The following is a 19151-nucleotide window of genomic DNA, read 5'->3' on the forward strand; positions in this document are numbered from 1 at the left end:
TCACGTGGCACAGACCCCGCCCCGGAGGTCACGTGCGCGCCAGGCCCCGCCCCCTCCAACTCTCCCCTCCCTCTCTCTCCCTCTGCGGTTCCCGCAGACCCGGGCTGCGGCGACGTCCGGAGACCCCGAGCCGCGGCGCCCGGTGGGTCTGTGGCGGGCGGGGAGCGAGGCCCGGGCGGGGTGGGCGAGCTGCGGGGGACGGGCTGGGGTCGCTGGGGGAGGCTCGGGGCCCGAGGGTGCGGGCTCCTCTCGCGGGGACCCTTCCCCACCGCGTCCCCACCAGGTCCCCGCCGCCCTCGGCCTTGCTGGAACGGTCAGCAGGCGTGGGGTGCCCACCCTAAGACCCAACGTCCGGGGCAGGCGGCTTCGAGGGTGGGAGGCGGGGTGCGCTGGGGTCCGGGGGTGAGGGGTGGTCTGAGGCCGGCTCTGCGCGCGGAGGGGGGAGGGGAGGGAGGTGCCAGGTCCCTAGAGGATGCTGCGCACCCGGAATTAATGGAGGGGCCTCGAACGTTCCCCAGAGCCCACTAGAGTCCCTGGAGCTCCTGTAGGGATGCGAATGCCACAGGTGGGGGGTGGGGTGAGGCGCGGCCTCAGGATGCGAGACCCCCACCGCCCGCGCCGCAGTCAGCCGTAGTGGGTGGAGTTCGCCCGCGCTGCGCACTTGGAAAGCCTCGGGGCCCTGGAGGCTGCAGGCCCCCCACCCACGCGCCGCCTGCCAGACGAGGGAGCCCCCGTGGACCCCTCTAGTCCTCGCGCTGCTGCCGTTAAATTCCTTGGCGAGGGAAAAAGAAGAAACAGATTATCCCGAGAGCAGAGACGTGGGCTCTAATTCGCGTTTAGGTCCCTCACCGAGAAACCGTTCATCCCGTTCTTTCTGTCGAGGGGCCTTGGAAAGAAAGCAGCTGGCGTTTGGGCAGGTGGGATTCAGGGAGGGTAGCGAGCAGGGGACTGGATGGGGGACTGCATCTTTTGTCGAGGCCCCCTCTGCGCTGGTTGTTGGGTTCCTTCGAGGCCAGCAAAGGGCAAATTTAATCCATCTGGTTCAGATCCCCTGGGGGGACGCCCGTGTGCCCCTCCTGATGCCCTGGGCCCTGCCCTGTTGCTGGATTCTCCCAAGCCTAGACCCTGACTGCTGCTGTGTCATTCCCATGCCCACCCCAGGCATGCCCTCTCCTGTGAAGGCGTTGGGGCAGGCCAGGCCCTCGGGTGCCAGTATGGCCCCACAGGCCCGCTGCTGCTCCCCTGCGGCCCTTCAGAGGCGGCTGCCCATCCTGGCCTGGCTGCCGGACTATTCCGTGTCATGGCTGAAGATGGACGCCATCGCCGGACTCTCCGTCGGGCTCACGGTCATCCCGCAGGCGCTGGCCTACGCCGAGGTGGCTGCCCTCCCGCCCCAGGTGAGACGTCTGCCCCCGCTGCCGCCCCACTCCAGCCTCAGCACCGTCCCGGGAGCCGAGCAGAAATGCGTAGTGTCCCCTCCAGACAGGCAGGGCACCAGAACCCCGGCCCCGTGGGGCCCCCAGAAGGCTTGGCGTGCAGTCCGCAGCATGTGACCGCCTTGGGGCAGACACACGCCCCTGTAACCGCTCTCACACGCAGGCACTGGACCAGTAGTGCTGGGTTGCCTGAGGGGCCCGGCAGCATGACTCACGAGAACGTTTTCTTAGACTCCTAGACTGAGATAAGGGCTCAGGCCTTTGTACTCCTGTGGGCACCCCGCTGGGAAGCAGGTGGAAAAGAGGCCCCCGGTCACTGTAGGTCCCCAACCGTGGCTAACGGCGTGAGTGCTTTACCCCGCCTGTGCACCGGGGTCCCCGCAGGACACGACAGCCACCCGCAACAGATCCTGCGCTTAGACGCCTGCCCACGGGACACCGTGGGCATGCTGTGTGCCTCCTTGATGCTCAGTGCTGTCTCCCCACCAGTACGGCCTCTACTCTGCCTTCATGGGATGCTTCGTGTATTTCTTCCTGGGCACCTCCCGGGATGTGACCCTGGGCCCGACGGCCATCATGTCCCTCCTGGTCTCCTTCTACACTTTCCATGAGCCTGCCTACGCCGTGCTGCTGGCCTTTCTGTCTGGCTGCATCCAGTTAGCCATGGGCTTCCTGCGCTTGGGTAAGACTCTCGGGCCTTCCTGTCACGGGATACCCAGGCCCCTGCGTCCCGGGGATGCCCTGGCCCTCAGCCAAAATTTCCTTCTTTGCGTCCCAAGGGCTCTTCGTGTGTGTGTGTGTGTGTGTGTGAGTGAGGGGGGCCCTCTCAGCCCTCTACTATTCTACTTGGAGAAGGGCTCCGGGTCCCAGACCCTAGCCTCCCTTCTCCACTGTCCAAACTAGTCCAGACGGGGCATGTGGTCCTTAGCCTTGTTCCACCCGGACCGCCTGTCCCAGCCCACATCTAGCCACGTCCTCTGGGATTGGGCAGAGCTGGGACCAGCTTAGTGTTCTCTCTCGGCTGGCCAGGCTTCTTGCTGGACTTCATCTCCTGCCCTGTCATCAAAGGTTTCACGTCTGCTGCCACCATCACCATTGGCTTCGGGCAGATCAAGGTAGGTGCACTAGCTGGCTCCCAGGCACCTCGTGGGTAGTGGGACAGGGGCTGGGGTCGATATGTGCGGGCTAGTTGATGGCTTGCTGTTCTGGAGCTCAGAGCACAGGTGCTCCAGCGCATCTCCATCGGTCCCGTGAGCCCCTGGGGAAGATGCTGAGTGACGGTTGGACCGTGCAGGAGGTAATGTGGGCGACTGGTAACGACAGTCTAGAGTTTTCTTTTTCTAAATTTCTGTTGACCGTTTTTCTTTGATTTTATTTTTAAAAATTTATTTGGACGCACGTGTATACATTTTTAAAGTTTGTTTTTGAGGGAGCGAGAGAGGAAGAGAATGAGTAGGGGAGGGACAGAGAGAGGAAGAGAGAGGGTCCCAAGCAGGATGCTAAGCAGGCTCCGAGCTGTCCTGCGTAGAGCCTGAAGCAGGGATCAAACTCACAAACCGAGATCATGATCTGAGCCAAGATAAAGAGTCAGATGTCAGTTGACCAAGCCACCCAGGCACCTCTGTATACTTTTTTTTGGGAGAGAGAAAGAGGGAGAGTGCATGTGCACCCCCGCACGTTGGGGCTGGGGAGGAGCAGAGGGAGAGGGAGGGACAGAATCCCAAGCAGGCTCCACGCTCAACGCGTGAGCCTGATGTGAGGCTAACCCCAAGACCCTGGGATCACGACCTGAGCTGAAATCAAGAGTCGGACACTCAGCCGACTGAGCCTCCCAGGCGCCCGTTTGGTGCTTTTCAGATGCCATGCTTCTTTGTAATTCTGTGAAACACAACCGTAAGAAGCACCAGAACCAATCACCATCCATTATTTGAGGACTTTATTTGCTGCCCTTTCACTGGGTTTTAAGTTCCCGAAGGGCGTGTTTTCTTTAGGACTGCGGTCGCCTGGCCCTGAGCTTTGTAAAAAGGAAGTGAGTGCTCAGTGGGGCGCCCGGAGTAGAACTGAGCCAGGGTGTGGGAATGAAGGCCCCCCCCCCACCCCCCCACCCCCACCCCCGCCTGTGTGTCACCTCTCGGCCGGCCTCTCCGAGGCGTGGATCCCATGGCCAGGCTCTGCTCCCGGCTGGCCCAGCGCGTTTCTCTGATGGTGGTGGAGCGGGAGAGTCCGGGACGCGAGGGCGTATGAGCCAGAGCTGACCCTGTTTGTGCTCTTGCTACGTGCCAGACGCTGGGCCAAACCCTCCCTCGTGTTTGATTCTCAGGCTGCTCCTGGGAGGCAGGTCTGTGGTTATCTGCACCAGAGAGGAGACGCTGCTCAGGAAGGTGTGGGTGGGCACAGTTTATGTATTCTGTGCACACGTGTGTCAGGGTGAGCTCGGCAAGTGCTGCTCCTTGGGACAGTGTGTCCTTTATTCTGGAAACACTGTTCTTCTCTCTCAGCATCAGGATTGTTCTTTTACGGGACTGTAATACAGAGGGGGCAGCTTTTTTTTTTTTTTTTTTTAATAGTTTATTTATTCTAAGAGAGGGAGGGATTCTCAAGCAGGCTCTGAGCTGTCCGCATGGAGCCCAATGTGGGGCTTGAATTCACGAACCGTGAGGTCGTGACCTAAGCCGAAGTCGGACGCTGAACTGACTGAGCCCTCCAGGCTCCCCTATAGAGGACCGCTTCTTAATGCACTCTTACTTGGCAATCCCAGGTCCCCCAAATCTTTAACGCCTTGACCAGGTTACGACAGCCATTTGAGAGCCCTAAGCTGGGCGCGGGGGGAGGGTCAGGAGGGGGGGTCCTCCTGACCTGCCCTGGCTGGGAGCTCCTTGGGCCCCAGAATCCATGTGTCTCCACCCCAGTGTCTGTCCCATCTGGGGCTGTGTGCAGGTTTGGGGATCCTTGCGGCCTGACCATCCTGGGGGTCGGGGCATCAACCTTCACGCTAATGTTCGCCACCTGGTCTCAAGTGGAGAAAGAACTAAAATGCGGGGTAGACCCCTTCTCCCCACCGAGGACCCTGCCCTCCTGGGTCCCCCAGCATCCTTCCCAGGAGCCCCTCGGAGCCCCCAGCGGCTCTGCCTTTGGCTCCACCTGGCTGCACTTCTGCCAGGAGGTGGGCCTGGCTGGTGGGCCTCCGGGTGAGGGTTGTGGCCTCGGGCCAGTGGCAGGGGGTAGGGATGGGGCGCTCGGTGTGAGGGACAGGACGGAGCCAAGGGCAGTGGGGCCTGCAGGGCGGGGTGGGGTGGGCCGGCAGTGACCCCAGACCCTTGACCAGGGCGCACGAAGAGGTCTCCCTGCTTTGAGATCACCCGGACTGGTTTTCCTCACAAGGGAGAATTATTCACCAAGACGTGTCCTTGGTCTCTTTCGCCCAAGGATCACGATCCCCTGCCCCTGGGGGCTTTGGGAATGGGCAGAGGGTCCCCAGAGAGCCTTGGGATGTGCCCCCAGCAAGGGCCCTTGGACTCTGGGTTTACAATGTACTGAGATGCTGCAGGGGAGGGCTTCAGGCCTCACTTTGAGAAGGTTGTCTGATCTGAATCTCCATTTGAACAGAACCTCCTGGGACTGCAGGGTATCCCCAGACAGTTTTTCCTGCAAGTGTATCACACCTTCCGCAACATCGGAGAGACCAGGTACCTCATGGCCGTGTGGTCCTGTCCGTGTAGGGAAGCCCTTCCTCCCGGAACCCCTCTCCCAGGCCCCACCCCCGGGGGGAACTTATTCCCGACCTCTGGGGCCTGTCCCTTCGAACAGGTCCCAGAGCAGCACCAGCGTCACAGGGGAGCTGGTTAGGAATGCAGACTCGCGGCCATGCGCGGACCTGCTCAAGCAGCCAGCGTTCAGCGGGGGCCCCGGGGGGTCAGTGTGTGCACTGCACTTTGAGAAGCTCTGTGCGGGACGACCTGAGAGCCGGTCCCGTCCCGTGGCCCTGCACAGAGCCTTGGGTGGTAGGAGTGGGAGGGCCCCCCGCAGAGGAAGGGCAGCGGTCTGTCCAGAGGTTTGTGGTTCAGTGAGGAGAACGCAGGCCACGGGGCAGGCAGGCAATGTGGATGTGCCCGAGGGACGGGCGGCAGGCAGCGGGTCATGGGGCTTCTTCAGTCGAAGGGCCTCCCCCAGAGAGCAGCCAGGGTAACAAGACCGATAGGAGAGGATCCCAGATGAGCCGAGAGTCTGGACGTGTCCCTGGCCGGAGGAGCAGTGATTTGGGGGTAGCTGCCCGGTGGGGCCAGTGCTGAGGCCTGGAGGGAGAGGGGGAGACCTGTGACCGACTGTCCTCTCTCCCCTTCGTCTGCAGTGAGGCTCCTCGGGGCTGAACCCACTGGAAGCCAGGGGCTCCCTGGCCCGGGTCATGCAGCCTGTGGGGGTCATCCTCCGGGGGGGGTGGAGGGGGGCAGGAGAATTGGAGACTGACCGGTCAGAGAGCATAAGAGGCAGTCAGATCTCCCTAGGCAGTTCTTCCTGCAGGTGAACTTCCTGGAACAGTCCAGGCGTCTGCAGCCCACAGAGCTACGTGACTCAAAACGTGAGCTAGTGGCCCCAGTGCCACTGGGATTCGGGCCTCGGCTCCCAGGCCTGCGCTGGCCTGCGTGGTCACTGAACAAAATGTCGAAATAGAGCAGGGAAGCACGTTGCTTAGCAGACAGCGAGAAGAGCAACCGAGAGAGGCGGCTTTCCCGCGGAAGGGGCAACCGAGGGGCAGAGGTGTATGCCCTGGGCCGGCCTGGGCGTGACCGGTGTCTGTCCGCAGGGTGGGCGATGCCGTGCTGGGGTTGGTCTGCATGGTGCTGCTGTTGGTGCTGAAGCTGATGCGGAACCACGTGCCCCCCGTCCACCCTGAGATGCCCCCTGGCGTGCGGCTCAGCCACGCGCTGGTCTGGACGGCCACAACAGGTGAGGGGTGTTCCGGCCGAGGAAGTTGTGCAGCCGTCCTGCACACCCAGGGTGAGGGGTGCCCCGTGTGCCCACCCCCCCCCCCCCCAGCCCCGGAGTCCTACCCCGAGGGATTCTCCTGTCTCTGGTCTGGATGTGACTTGAGAGCTGGCTGCATGATGGGGCTCATGTTCCGGGAAGAGGTGTCACCCCCACTTAAGCAGCCAGCACAGCCCAGGCAAGACGCGAGGGGTGGGACGCAAGGTGAGCCAGTAGGTGACGCGTGTGGGCCCTGCACGTCGCCATACGCCCGTCCTGCCGTCTTGGTTTGCCGTGGCATCACGTGTTCACGCCCTCCCCACAGTCACTCGAGCCCGTGCTGTTTCCCAGGCGGGAGCGTCAGGGGCCGTGGCTGGGGTAGGGTGTATTCACCCCAGTCACCCAGAGGAGCCGGGTTCACCAATGGTTCTCGCTCTGTCCTAGCTCGCAACGCGCTGGTGGTCTCCTTTGCCGCCCTGGTCGCGTACTCCTTCGAGGTGACTGGATACCAGCCTTTTGTTCTAACCGGACAGACGGCCGAGGGGCTCCCTCCCGTCCGCCTTCCGCCCTTCTCGGTGACCACGGCCAACGGAACAGTTTCCTTCACCGAGATGGTACAGGTGGGTAGAGGCGGGGAGCCAGGCCTGTGGGCTGAGCTGTGGCATCCTCTGGCCTGGTTCTGTCTGCGCCCTGATGCATCCGCCTCGTAACAAGGAGCTCTGAGCCCCGTTGGGACCCCTGAGTCCTCAGGGCGGAGCGCCTCTGGGTGCAGAGACGGGCACGAAAGAGTTCCAGATGGGGCACGACCTCAAAGGACACCGCCTTTATTTTCCTGCCCTGAGCCCAGAGGAGCGTCTCGCGTCACGGGCGCTGGCAAAGCAGGGGTTCGCTCCGTGTCCTGCTCTGTGCACGTGCCACACGGAGTTGCCTCCTTGCGCGTGTGAGCTCACGGCCCCGCAGCCGAAGGACGGGTCACTGCCTGCTCAGACCCCTGCTCTCCTTCCTCGGAGGGTCACTCACTGTCCCTGTCTCCTCCCTCAGGACATGGGGGCTGGGCTGGCCGTGGTGCCCCTGATGGGTCTCCTGGAGAGCATCGCGGTGGCCAAGTCCTTTGGTAAGGTGCCCGCCATCCACGCCTCCCTGGTGCTGTCCGGGAGCCTGACTTGCTTGCCTGCTCTTTTGTTTTCTGTTCTCTGCTTTGATTTTTCACAGCTTGTGTTTTTATCCAAGTAGTACATGTTCGTCTTTAAACACAAATTTGTGGTGAAAGTGGATTTACAATGAAAAACCTCACCCAGTGGTGGCTGCTAACGTCTGGGAGCCTGCTCTCCAGAAAAAGAAGGGCTTGCATTTCCCCTTTGCGTTTTCTTTGACGGAAACGTTCCCTCCACCTACGTGGCTCCCAGCAGAACAGAGTTTGAAGTTCCCATCCTGGGATGAGATTGCGGCAGCCACGCCCCCATGCGATGGCCACGCCCCCAGGCGGTAGCCACACCCCCACGTGCACATGCTTTGAAATGAGCTCGTCTTAGGAAAACGTCCGTAGGCAAAGGAGGAGTTTTTGTTTTTTTTAGGAGGAGTTTTAAGTATATTTTTATTTTTAATACAATTTGATGGGAAGTTTTCACATAATAGATAGTAACGGCTATGTTTGGTGACAGGTTCCCAAAATTCCTAAAAGTTTAACAACGTCAGGTGCCTGGGTGGCTCAGTCGGTTGAGTGCCTGACTCTTGATTCCCGCTCAGGTCATGATCTCACGGTCGTGGGATCGGGCCCTGTGTTGGGTTCCTCACTCAGCATGAAGCCTGCTTAAGATTCTCTTTTTCTCTCTTCCTCCTCTCCCTCTGCCCCTCTCCCTGCTCAGGCTCCCTGGCTCTCTAAAAAAGTAAATAAATAAAAACCATTTATAGAAAAAATGTTAACAATGTGCTCCTTCAGTCGGCTGAGCACACCTGGCCTGTCCCCTCCTTGCCCCCAGGGAGGCCCGGAGACCTTGATCTGCTTAAATATCTATTGCCCTCATTCCTCCCTCTGGGCTGAGGCTGCTCCATCCTTCTCCTGTCCCCTCCCTTTGGTCTGCTGGACGTCCAGCTTTGTGTTGTCTGTGTGGGTGGCATTTTCATTTCGTTTTATGACAGGCTCTCACCCTGGGGTTTAGGTGGACCCTAAAGATGAAACCCAGGAAAGGTGCCCGTGTCGCTCTGTCTCCATAGATCGGCTCTGGTTATGCCAGGATTTCGTTTCCTCGTGCGAACCGCCAGCAGCCTGACCCTTCTGTCCTTCCGAAGAGAGTCTCGAACACTCTCTTCCAAATGCAAGTGGCTGCTCGAGGTCATGTTCCGATCAAATCTTTCTTGTACAGCTCTTCTGTACAAGATTATCTTTCTGGCAAGGGAGATTTGGGGGCATTTTGGAGTCTACATCTTAAAGAGTTTATGCCTCTCGCCTCACTTTAAAACTTTGTTTTCTGGGGCGCCTGGGTGGCTCAGTCGGTTAAGCATCCGACTTCGGCTCAGGTCAGGATCTCAGGGCTCTTGAGTTCGAGCCCCGCGTCGGGCTCTGTGCTGACAGCTCGGAGCCTGAAACCCGCTTCGGATTCTGTGTCTCCCTCTCTCTCTGCCCCTCCCCTGCTCGTGCTCTTCCTGTTTTCCTTTGAAGTCAGTCGCTTTCCTGTCCTAACTTGTAAGCTTGTCGTCCTCTGAATCGGGGGCTTGGAGAACCCGTGCTGCTGCCCATGGCCTGAGAGTGGCTGTTACATTTTTAAGCGTTTGAAAAAAATTTCTAAACAAGTTTAGGATTTCCTGACACACGAAAAGCACGTGAAGTTCATGATCTCAGTACTCGTGTAGCAGAAAGGTGTTCCTGGAACGCGGTCCTGCTCACGTGATCGCGGTTTCCACGGCTGCTACTTCCGGCTGTGACACGCACGGAGTCGTCGTGACAGAGTGTGGCCGGCAGAGCCTAAAATGTTCCCAGCTGGCCCTTCACGGAAACGCGTGCCAGCCGCTGCCTGGGATTCACGGCCGCCGCGTGTTCCCCCCACCCCCACCCCGTGCCTGTTTGCCCGTCTGTCTGAATGGCCTCGTCCGTGCCTTCCGGGTCCTCCCCACTCGTGATCAGACAGGTTTTCGTTTCGGACTTCGCCCTTCTCGTGAGAGCAGCACACATTGTCGTCGTAGGGCACGCGGGAGGTGCACACGCGTACAAAGAAGCCGCTCTCGCCACCGCAGTTGGCCGCTGTTCACGTTTTCCCGTCCCATCTTTCTGCCCTTTCTCGGGAGACACGCATACACGCTTGAGCGTATTTGTTCGCATACATGCATGTGTTTTTTTGCATGTTTACACGCTTACGTTTATATCACGTAGACGTTGCCGTGGGTGGAAGTTGATAATCTGTTTTTTGTCTGACGGACGTTTTCTCAGCGAGGCCGTGCGTCTAGTGACTTTTTATCCTCTCTCCGTAGCGTCTCAGAATAATTACCACGTTGACGCCAACCAGGAGCTGCTGGCCATCGGTAAGACCCCAGCGGTGGTCTCACTCGGGCTGCTCAGACCGTGGTGATGCGCGTGGCGAGGTACAAGGAGCAGAGGTGGCCGCGAGTCGGGCCCGTCCCCAGATGGTCCCGTGCATACTCACGTGGCATAGGCGGCTGACCTCTGGTGTCGCTGTGACTGGAGCTTATTGAGCACTTGCTGTATACCAGACCCTGAGGTCTGTAGCTCTGCTCCGGGTCAAGGAATGCCAGGAATGTTCCACGTTGGGGTCAGATCGCTGAGGAACGTGGGCTCCGGGTGAGCCTGCTGATGTCCGGGACCCCGTCTGTCCTCGCCCCCTCCCCGTGACCCCCCTGCAGGCCGGGCAGGCAGGTCAGCGAAGACTCGCGTAGGCCCCGCTATTGGGTGGGTCTATGCCAGGTGTCCTGGCTTTTTGTTTAGTTTCCACAAATCTGGCCTCTCTGGGGATTCTTTTTTTTTTTTTTTTTTTAACGTTTATTTATTTTTGAGACAGAAAGAGACAGAGCATGAACAGGGGAGGGGCAGAGAGAGAGGGAGACACAGAATCGGAAGCAGGCTCCAGGCTCTGAGCCATCAGCCCAGAGCCCGACGCGGGGCTCAAACTCACGGACCGCGAGATCGTGACCTGGCTGAAGTCGGAAGCTTAACCGACTGAGCCACCCAGGCGCCCCTCTGGGGATTCATTTTGAGGGCACGACCCGCATCTTAAATTGAGTTCTCACGACTGTTTTTCATTTGTGGACACCAGGCTCTTCTGCCTTTGCTTCCTGCCGCTTGTGAGGTAGGCAGGGGTCTGACCTGGCGGCGCCAGTAGGTGTCTTCCCCAGGGAGTCCACAGGAGCCCCCCACCCCTGCCCCCCGCCCTGCTGCTTCCCTGCATGGTGGCGTTTTGGGCTGGAGCCACTGAGTTTCCTGACAGCACAGGGCATGGGGCCCCAGGATGGGTCACAGAGACTTTGGGGGGCTCCACTCTGAGTCGTGGCGGACGGGCGCCGCAGAACGCCCACACCACGCGGTCAGGTCTCTGACCGGAGTCTCGGGCCATCGCGAAGAGTCAGGGTGACCGTGTGTGGTCAGCACACGGCCTCTGCTACCTCCAGCGATGTGTGGCCCTGCTCTCGGGGCACGTGCTGGGCTGTGGGACCCAGGAGGGCCTGGTTCTGAGCGGGCCCCACCCTGAGCTGTCTCAAGAGCGGGTACCTGAGGGGCGCCTGGGTGGCGCAGTCGGTTGAGCGTCCGACTTCAGCCAGGTCACGATCTCGCGGTCCGTGAGTTCGAGCCCCGCGTCGGGCTCTGGGCTGATGGCTCAGAGCCTGGAGCCTGTTTCCGATTCTGTGTCTCCCTCTCTCTCTGCCCCTCCCCCGTTCATGCTCTGTCTTTCTCTGTCCCAAAAATAAATAAACGTTGAAAAAAAAATTAAAAAAAAAAAAAAAGCGGGTACCTGAACCTGTGAGCCCATTGTGGCGTTATGGACCGTGCAGGACTGTGGTCTTTGGGAAGGCCCTGGGCGAGCCACATGCTGGCAGGGCCGCCCGTGATAAACGTGGGCTAATTAGTTATCTCCGTTCGTAGGTCCCGGCCAGGGTCTCAGGTGTGGGTGAGTCAGTGTCACGGGAGTGGGGCACTTACTAGCCGTGACCTTGTGTACTAGCTGGTCGTCTCACGAAAGGAGTGTGGGTTTGAAGAAGGAGGGGGATAGCTGACCTCCGGGCTGGTGGGCCTTCTGGGCCCTGTTACACATGGAAAAAGGCATGTTTAGTTCACCGGGGCAAGGCTGGGGCCAGAGTTACTTTAAAGTTAGGGTCAACCCCAGTGAACTCGGCAAAGATCACGATTTGGGTTTCCTTCCCTACGACAGACGCCTGGACGCTCGTAGCACACCCCTGGGTGATTCCTCCCACTTCCCTCTTCCTGTTTCCTTCCTGGTCTCCGGCCTGTTTCATCATCACGTCCCATGTGTTTGTATCGTTTTATGTCCCGCTCCCCCCGGATAAACCTCTTGCTTCCGTTTCCTCCCCAGGCCTGACCAACGTGCTGGGCTCCCTCGTCTCCTCCTACCCGGTCACAGGCAGCTTTGGGCGGTGAGTGACCACGTCCTTCTCTGTGCCTTGGGCGGGGGAGGTCCCAGCCCAGGCCAGAGGGTCCACATGCAGCTCGAAGAGCCTGCCGGGCTCCTGCCCACATCTCGATACCCCTCTGTTCTCCTCCGGGGCAGAAGTCTGCCTATGGTGGCCGCACCCCTCCATCAGCGGCATCCGTGGGAGGCAGGACCTGGGCTCACTCTGCTGCCCTTCACCATCTCACCTGTTTTCTCTTGCCGCCCGTGCCGCGGTTTACTCCTAACGCGTCCCCAGCACGCGGCAGGGCTCCCCGCATCTCCTGGCGGAGCGTATTCCGGAAGGGGACGGGAAGCATCGTGCTCCGTCTGGAGAAACGGGTGTGGGTTACGCACAGCCTCCACACGTGCTGGCACCAACCCCCCCCTCCCCGGAAGGCCAGAGGGCAGGGCAGAGAGTGACCTTGCTGGGGGGGGAGACGTGGGGGCGTTGGCCAGCAGCACCTGCGTCCCCAGAACCGCTGGCCCGACCCCGTCTGAGCACTGGACCTCCGCAACACCCCCAAACCCCCGCGTCCGAGGGGCCGCAGGGCCCACTCCGTGTCCTCGCCTGCAAATAGGAATCACAACGGGCCCGCGTCAGAGTTACCGGAGGTTGAACGAGAGCGCGTAGAACGAAGCCAGCAGCCTGCGGGCACTGGGCTGGTTTGTGAAATAAACCCTCCGTGTGTCCTCAGTCTAACCTTCCACCAGCTCTTGTACTGTGACCTGTCCATCAAGGTCGCAGGTTTTGTGCCCCCGTCTGGTGCAGTACTTTGCATATAACGGGTACCAGAAAAATCAGTGAGTGTTTGAGGAATGAAGTTTCTGCCCAGCTCTGGAAAAGCGGAAGACGACTTAGGCTCTCTGTGGACACGTACAGACGGACTGGCATATCCACAGGGCATGCAGGCGGGCACAGGTCACCGTCAGGGTGATTGGGAGCCGAAACCGGGTTCTCCCTTTGTGGTGCTCGCGGTGGCAGAGGAAGATGTGGGCCGGGGTCGAGTTCTTGGGCAGAGAAGTCTTTTCCTGGGTTGCGGGACCGGATGCGGTTTTCCAAACGGGCGACGGGGAAAAGGGAAGTCGAAAACAGCCAAGTTGACTTCCGGTCCCCTGGGAGGAGCCTCACCATCAGCCCGTGGCGGTTCTCTCTCCAGGCCTTTCTGTCCATGTGTGCGCGTGCATGTGGGAGACGAGTGTGTGGTGAGAGGGATGTCCCGCACACGATAGTGTCAGCGGCATGTCTGGGTATCCGTGAACACAGTGACATTTTTGCTAGCCTGCCGTGACGAAATGCCACAGGCTGGGGACAGGCAGGGTTGGCTGCTCCTCAGTGTCCCCGCTTAGGCGCCAGTGTCCGCGGGGCCCCGACGTCCCCTTCCAGGCGCTCCGGTCCCACGGGCCAGCCTCCCCTGCCGGTCCAGGGCCCCTCAGCCACCAGGGGCGTCTGTGTTTCCTTCCAGGACGGCTGTGAACGCTCAGTCGGGGGTGTGCACCCCAGCAGGGGGCCTGGTGACAGGTGAGCAACCCCCCCAAGCCCGGAGTTCGTGCGGGGTGGGGCTGGTGGTCACCCATGACGCCCTGCGCCCTCACCCCGCAGGAGTGCTGGTGCTGCTGTCGCTGGACTACCTGACCTCGCTGTTCTACTATATCCCCAAGTCCGCCCTGGCCGCCATCATCATCATGGCCGTGGCTCCGCTGTTTGACGCCGGGATCTTCGGGACGCTCTGGCGCGTGAAGAGTACGTGTGTGCTCGCCGGTCACGCGCACGTATCCTGGATCCTCCCCCCACCGGCTTCCGGGACCCACGGGGCACGGTTGCGGCCGGGGGTTACCGTCGTCCCGGGAGGTGGCCCTGCTGGCCGTGGGTCAGGAGGGCGAAGGGTGCCCCAGACCCGCTCCGTGCAGTGCGGAGTGAGTCTGCAGCCCGCAGGCACCCCTGCTGCCCTCCCCCCGCCCCTGCTCCCCCTTCTCTCTCCTCCATCCTTCCTCCTCTCCCCCTCCTCGCCTCCCCTCCGTCCTTCCTTCTCCTCTCTCTTCTTCCCCTCCCCCCTCCTCCCCCTCCTCCCCTCCCTCCTTCCCCTTCTCTCCCTTCCATCCCTCATTCTCCCCTCCCCTCCTCCCCTCCCCTTCATCCTTCCTTCTCCTCCTCCTCCCCTTCCCCCTCATTTCCTCATGGATTCTCCCCTCCATCCCTTCTTCTCCCTCCTCCCCTTCCCTCTTCCCCTTCATCCCTTCTCCCCTCTCCTCTATCCCTCCTCCTCCCCTCCTCCCCTCCCCTCATCCCTCCTCCCCTCCCCTCCATCCCTCCTTCTTCTCCTCTCTTCTTCCCCTCCCCTCCTCCCCCTCCTCCCCTCCTCCCCTCCCCTCATCCCTCCTCCCCTCCCCTCCATCCCTCCTTCTTCTCCTCTCTTCTTCCCCTCCCCTCCTCCCCCTCCTCCCCTTCCCCCTCATTCCCTCATCTATTTTCCCCTCCCCTCCATCCCTCCTTCCCCCCTCCTCCCCTCCCCTCCTTCCTCTTCTCCTCTCCCCTCCATCCCTGCTTCTCCCCTCCTCCCCTCCCCTTCATCCCTCCTCCTCTCCATCCCTTCTTCTCCCCTCCTCCCCTCCCCTCCCCTCCATTTCTCCTTCTCCTCCTCTCTTTTTGCCCTTCCCCTTCCCCCTCCTCCCCTTTCCCCTCATTCCCTCATCTATCTTCCCCTCTCCTCTATCCCTCCTTTCCCCTGCTTCTCTCTCCTACTCCCTTTCCCCTTCATCCCTCCTTTCTCTCCTCCTCCTCCCCTTGTTCCTCCTTTTCTTACCCCTCCTCCCTCCTCTCCACCCCTCCTTTTTCTCCTCCGTTCCCCTTTCTCTCCCCCTCCTTCTGTCCCTCCTCCCCCTTTCTCCCCTCCCCCCGCCCACCTCCTTCTCCTCCCCCCCTTTCCCAGCCTCAAGCCTGGCCTGGCTGGGGAGAGATGAGAGGCCTCAGGGTCACCCCAGCGGCCTGACTCCTCTCGGGACTCCCTGGAGCCTGCAGTGCCTTTGACGGAACTCCCGTTCACGTGTTTGTTTCACTGGCTGAAGCAGTGGAGGGATTTACGGGGCTTCCCTGGTTCCTCCCGTCTGCCCCCGAGAGGCATCGGTGATTTCTTCACGTGCCACACATGCCAGCTCCCTGCTGTGTCGCTGCCGCCCTCTTTGGGACGGCCCTGAGACGCGTGGGTGCCTGTGTGGGCCCGGCAGGTGCTCTCCGCCCCCGCGGAAGCCCAGGGAGGATGGGGCCTCCCCTGAGTGACACATGTCAGAGTCGAATCCTAGGCTGACCCCCGAGCCCTCCTGCCTGCCCCAGGACCCTTCCTCCCGTGGCTCAGAGGAGTCACGCGTGTTGCCCAAGGACCCCCCCAGGTCCCTTCCTCAGGTCCCCGACAGGTGCCCACGGTTGACCTCCTCTCTGAGGGCAGGGGCCCTGGGCCTGGCTGTCAGGTCCTAGTGGCCGCTCAGCCAGGCAGGGAGGGCCAGACACGTCTTGCCCCTGACACGTCTCGGCCAGCGTGGCCGTGGCCCACGTCAGCCCCTGGGGCCCCAGACGGAGGTCTCTCTGGGGCTCGGGCTCGCTGGAGCCCAGCTTATCCTGAGGGAGCCACCCCTCAGTTGGACTCCTCTCTTCCAGGGCTGGACCTGCTGCCCCTCTGCGTGACATTCCTGCTCTGCTTCTGGGAGGTCCAGTACGGCATCCTGGCCGGGACCCTGGTGTCCGCTCTGATCCTCCTGCACTCTGTGGCCAGACCCAAGATGCAGGTACCGGCCCATCTGATCTCCCCGAGCCAGGGGTCTGCTGGCCTCAGGGGGCCTGGTGGGGTGACGCGTGCCCTGGGCGGTACCCCTTGGCTCAACTGTTGCACGCCTCCTCGGTGCGACTCTGGCCCGTGGCACCACCCAGTGACCGTTCACACAGTGGACGGGTGTCAGCCTCCTGCCGTGGACCACAGAGCTCTCCTGCTGCACGTGAGGCTGCGGGTAGGCGTGAGGGCCCGTCAGCTGTGCTTCCCCCCGCTCTGTTCTGTCGGCCTGGGTTGGGGCCTCCTGCTGGAGGGGCCACCCTCTCGGAACTGCCAGGTCGGACTTGCCTCCAGGACCCACCGGCTGTCCCCTGCTCTGTCCCCAGGTGTCAGAGGGGCCGGTGCTGGTCCTGCAGCCGGCCAGCGGTCTGCACTTCCCGGCCATCGAGTCCCTCCGGGAGGCGATACTGAGTCGGACTCTGGAAGGTGCGTGGGCTGGGGCCCCCCAACTCCCTGCCACCTTCTCTGTACCCCCCTCTGCTCCCGCGGGACCCTGAGTCCCTGTCCTCAGCCGCCAGGGAGCTCACCCACTCAGGCCCAGGAGGTCTCGGGGCGTTTCGGGGGCATCCGGTGGGTGCCTGCCGTCTGCACACAGCAGGAGGGTCTCTTCCCCAACGTTTGTTCCTAAAGACCGTCCTTTGTTCCCGGGAGTTGGTGTTCGGGGAAGAAGAGGGGCCCGTTCCTCCTCTGAAGGGGGTCACTGCTGCTGTCTCCAGACGGCTGTGATCACAGGTCCTGCAGACCCCACCCCCACCCTCCCTGCTGGGGCCGGAGCCCTCCGTGGCCTCGCTCTGGCCCCTGACCCGCCAGCCCCTGTCTCCGCAGCGTCCCCCCCGCGCTGCATGGTGCTGGACTGTACCCACGTCTGCAGCATTGACTACACCGTGGTGCTGGGGCTCGGGGACCTCCTGGGAGACTTCCACAGGCACGGCGTCACCCTCGCCTTCGTCGGCCTGCAGGTGGGTGTCGCGACGGGCGGCCCTTTTCGCCCTCAGACCTGCCCGTGAGGTCGGCGTTGTTCCCGTCCCCACGTGAGGACAAGGACACCGAGGCCCCACGAGGCTGAGTAAGCCGCCCAAAGTCACACAGCGAGGACGGTGGCCCCTGCTCCCTGACCCGGGCACCTGGCTCTGAAGCCTGCTGACAACGGTCACGTTCCTCGTCCTGTCTACAGAGAGCTCGTTTTTGTGTCCTCCTTAGAGCGTCAACTTCTAAATACTCCTCTACTAGTGTAGCCAGGAGGCCCAGTTCCTTCCCTCCGTTTCCCTGAGTAGAGGTGGAGTTGTAACTACTTGGACGCTCTGGGGGAAGCAGTGACCTGGCCGGTGGCCCTGGACCTGCGGGCCCGCCCCAGACCTCGCGTGCCCACGTGTTGAGACAGGAGCATCCCTGCCCGGGATTAAAGTCTGCCTGCCCTGCAGGTTCCCATTGTCCGTGCCCTGCTGTCCGCTGGCCTGAAGGGTATACAATACTTCTCCACGCTGGAAGAGGCAGGTGGGTACGGCGGGGTCATCTGAGAGCGAGCCGCGTCAGCCGCGCGTGCCCGTGGCCCCCAGGATCGGGGTGGCAGGTGGTGGAGTGGGGAGCGTGGGCACAGTGGGTGAGGCAGAGGCCACGGAATCGGGGGGCCCTCTTGTTCTGGGGGTTTATTTGGGGGGGATGTCTTTATTTAAGGTACAGCATAGGTTCAGTGAACGCACAGATCTTAAGTGTGCAACTCGAGTTCTGACAGGTGGGTACAGCCAGGTGTCCGCAGTGGAGATGGAACATTTCCATCATTCCAGAAGGTTTCCTCAGCCCCCTTCATGACCCCCCGCCAGGGTGAGCCGCTGTTCTGATTTCTTCCACCGTAGGTCAGCTTTGCCTGTTGCAGAACTTGACGTAAAGGGGAGCGCAAAGGTTCTTTTCATGTCCGATTTCTTTGGCTCAGCGTGGTGTCTGAGATCCAGCCACGTTGTTGCTGGAAACGGCCGACCCACAGGAGACAGAGGGACAGCTGTGGCCCGGCCCTGCCAGGGGACCGCCCGGCACTGAGGAAGGGTTATCGGGGCGTGGAAAGCAATGAGGCTCTGATCAGGGACGTAGCTGGAAGCCTGCCTGGGGTTGGGGGTGCCGGCTGGGGGGACCCCAGCTCCCTGTGCACCAGGACCCTGAAGTGCCAGCCTCAAAATCCCATTCTATGAGCTGAACCTTCCCCACTTCAGCTTTTTTAGTGCTTGTGAACCTTGTGTCTTCTGCAGAGAAATACTTGAGTCAGGAACCGGGGACCCAGCCCTACAACATCAGCGAGGATTCTGTTCCGGAACACAAGGTCGCCCTGTTGAAGGCCTGATTGGGGCACCGACGGGCACCTGATGCTCGGGGCGTCTCGAGGAAGGTTCCTGATGCCGGGATTCCGGATGCCACCCGATAAACACGCTGAGCTGAGGGCTCTGAGCAGGTGACCTTGGAAGGAGGAGGGAAAACCACACACCAGGATCCACAGGTGGGACTCTCACTGCCTTTATTTGGGGTGACTGAATATTTATCTCCCTTCTGATTCCTGGGCACGCACGTTTTTCTGAAGAGTGGTTTAAAGACAGCCTTCTAGAATGACGGACCATGTGAGAAAGAAGGGACGGATTTCCACCCGGTCCAGGGGAGGGGTCTCCACGCCCCAGCACCTTCCTGGTTACAGGGGACGTTGGGAGTGGGCAGCTCGGAGGTGGGTTCGAGCCTTGGTGGCGGCATCCGTATTTGTCGTCGGGGAGAAAGCCAAGGTGTGCCAAATGATTTCAAAGTGTCTTGCTAAAAATAATTTTGTTGTTGTTGTTTTTTTAAATTAAAAACGTAGCAGCTTTGGTGTTTTTGTAAAAATCGGAAACGCTTCTTGTAAAAGCTGCAGGAGACGGTCTCCTGCATCCACTTTGGCGGTAGTGCAGACCCCATCCCCGCGGCGTGCGTACGGGTCCGTACGTCAGCATGTGGGTGCGTGCGTTTACGGTCGTGCGCGGACGGGGTCCTTTCATACGTGGTGCTCTGTGACCCGTACCTTTGTGCAGTCTTTGCTGTGAATGACGCGTTGTGATAATAAACAGAACCGTGATTTGCCGTGGCTCTGTCGTATTTTATTCTGTGTATGTGTCACAACGGACTCCCGAGCCTCTACACGTGGCCTCTGCCTGTCCCGCCCGTGCACGCACCTTTCCACCCCCGCTGTCACGGCCGAGGAAGCCTGTGCTCCCGGAACTTCTTAGAGAAAGGACTCACTGTGCAGATAGACCCCCTGGAGCTCACCGGTGGTCCCACCAAGACACATTCTGGCCCAGCGGCCTGGGCCC

General features: G+C 61.0%; 1 protein-coding gene across 1 annotated transcript; it reads left to right on the top strand.

Moving 5' to 3' along the window:
* The first annotated feature begins 39 nt into the window (after positions 1–39).
* On the top strand, positions 40–18925 carry SLC26A11 (solute carrier family 26 member 11). The gene is made up of 17 exons (XM_086688241.1): positions 40–142; positions 1162–1397; positions 1926–2118; positions 2466–2551; positions 5043–5122; positions 6238–6380; positions 6843–7018; positions 7440–7512; positions 9864–9914; positions 11936–11996; positions 13477–13532; positions 13614–13754; positions 15663–15790; positions 16158–16257; positions 16657–16790; positions 17253–17325; positions 18072–18925. The coding sequence occupies exons 2-17, from the start codon at positions 1164–1166 to the stop codon at positions 18161–18163; spliced, it is 1821 nt and encodes a 606-aa protein (XP_086544367.1). The 5' UTR covers positions 40–142; positions 1162–1163; the 3' UTR covers positions 18164–18925.
* The last annotated feature ends 226 nt before the right edge of the window (positions 18926–19151 follow it).

The sequence above is a fragment of the Puma concolor genome, chromosome E1 (genome assembly GCF_028749965.1).
Source record: "Puma concolor isolate L17-30 chromosome E1, mPumCon1.1.hap2, whole genome shotgun sequence".
Lineage (NCBI taxonomy): Eukaryota > Metazoa > Chordata > Mammalia > Carnivora > Felidae > Puma > Puma concolor.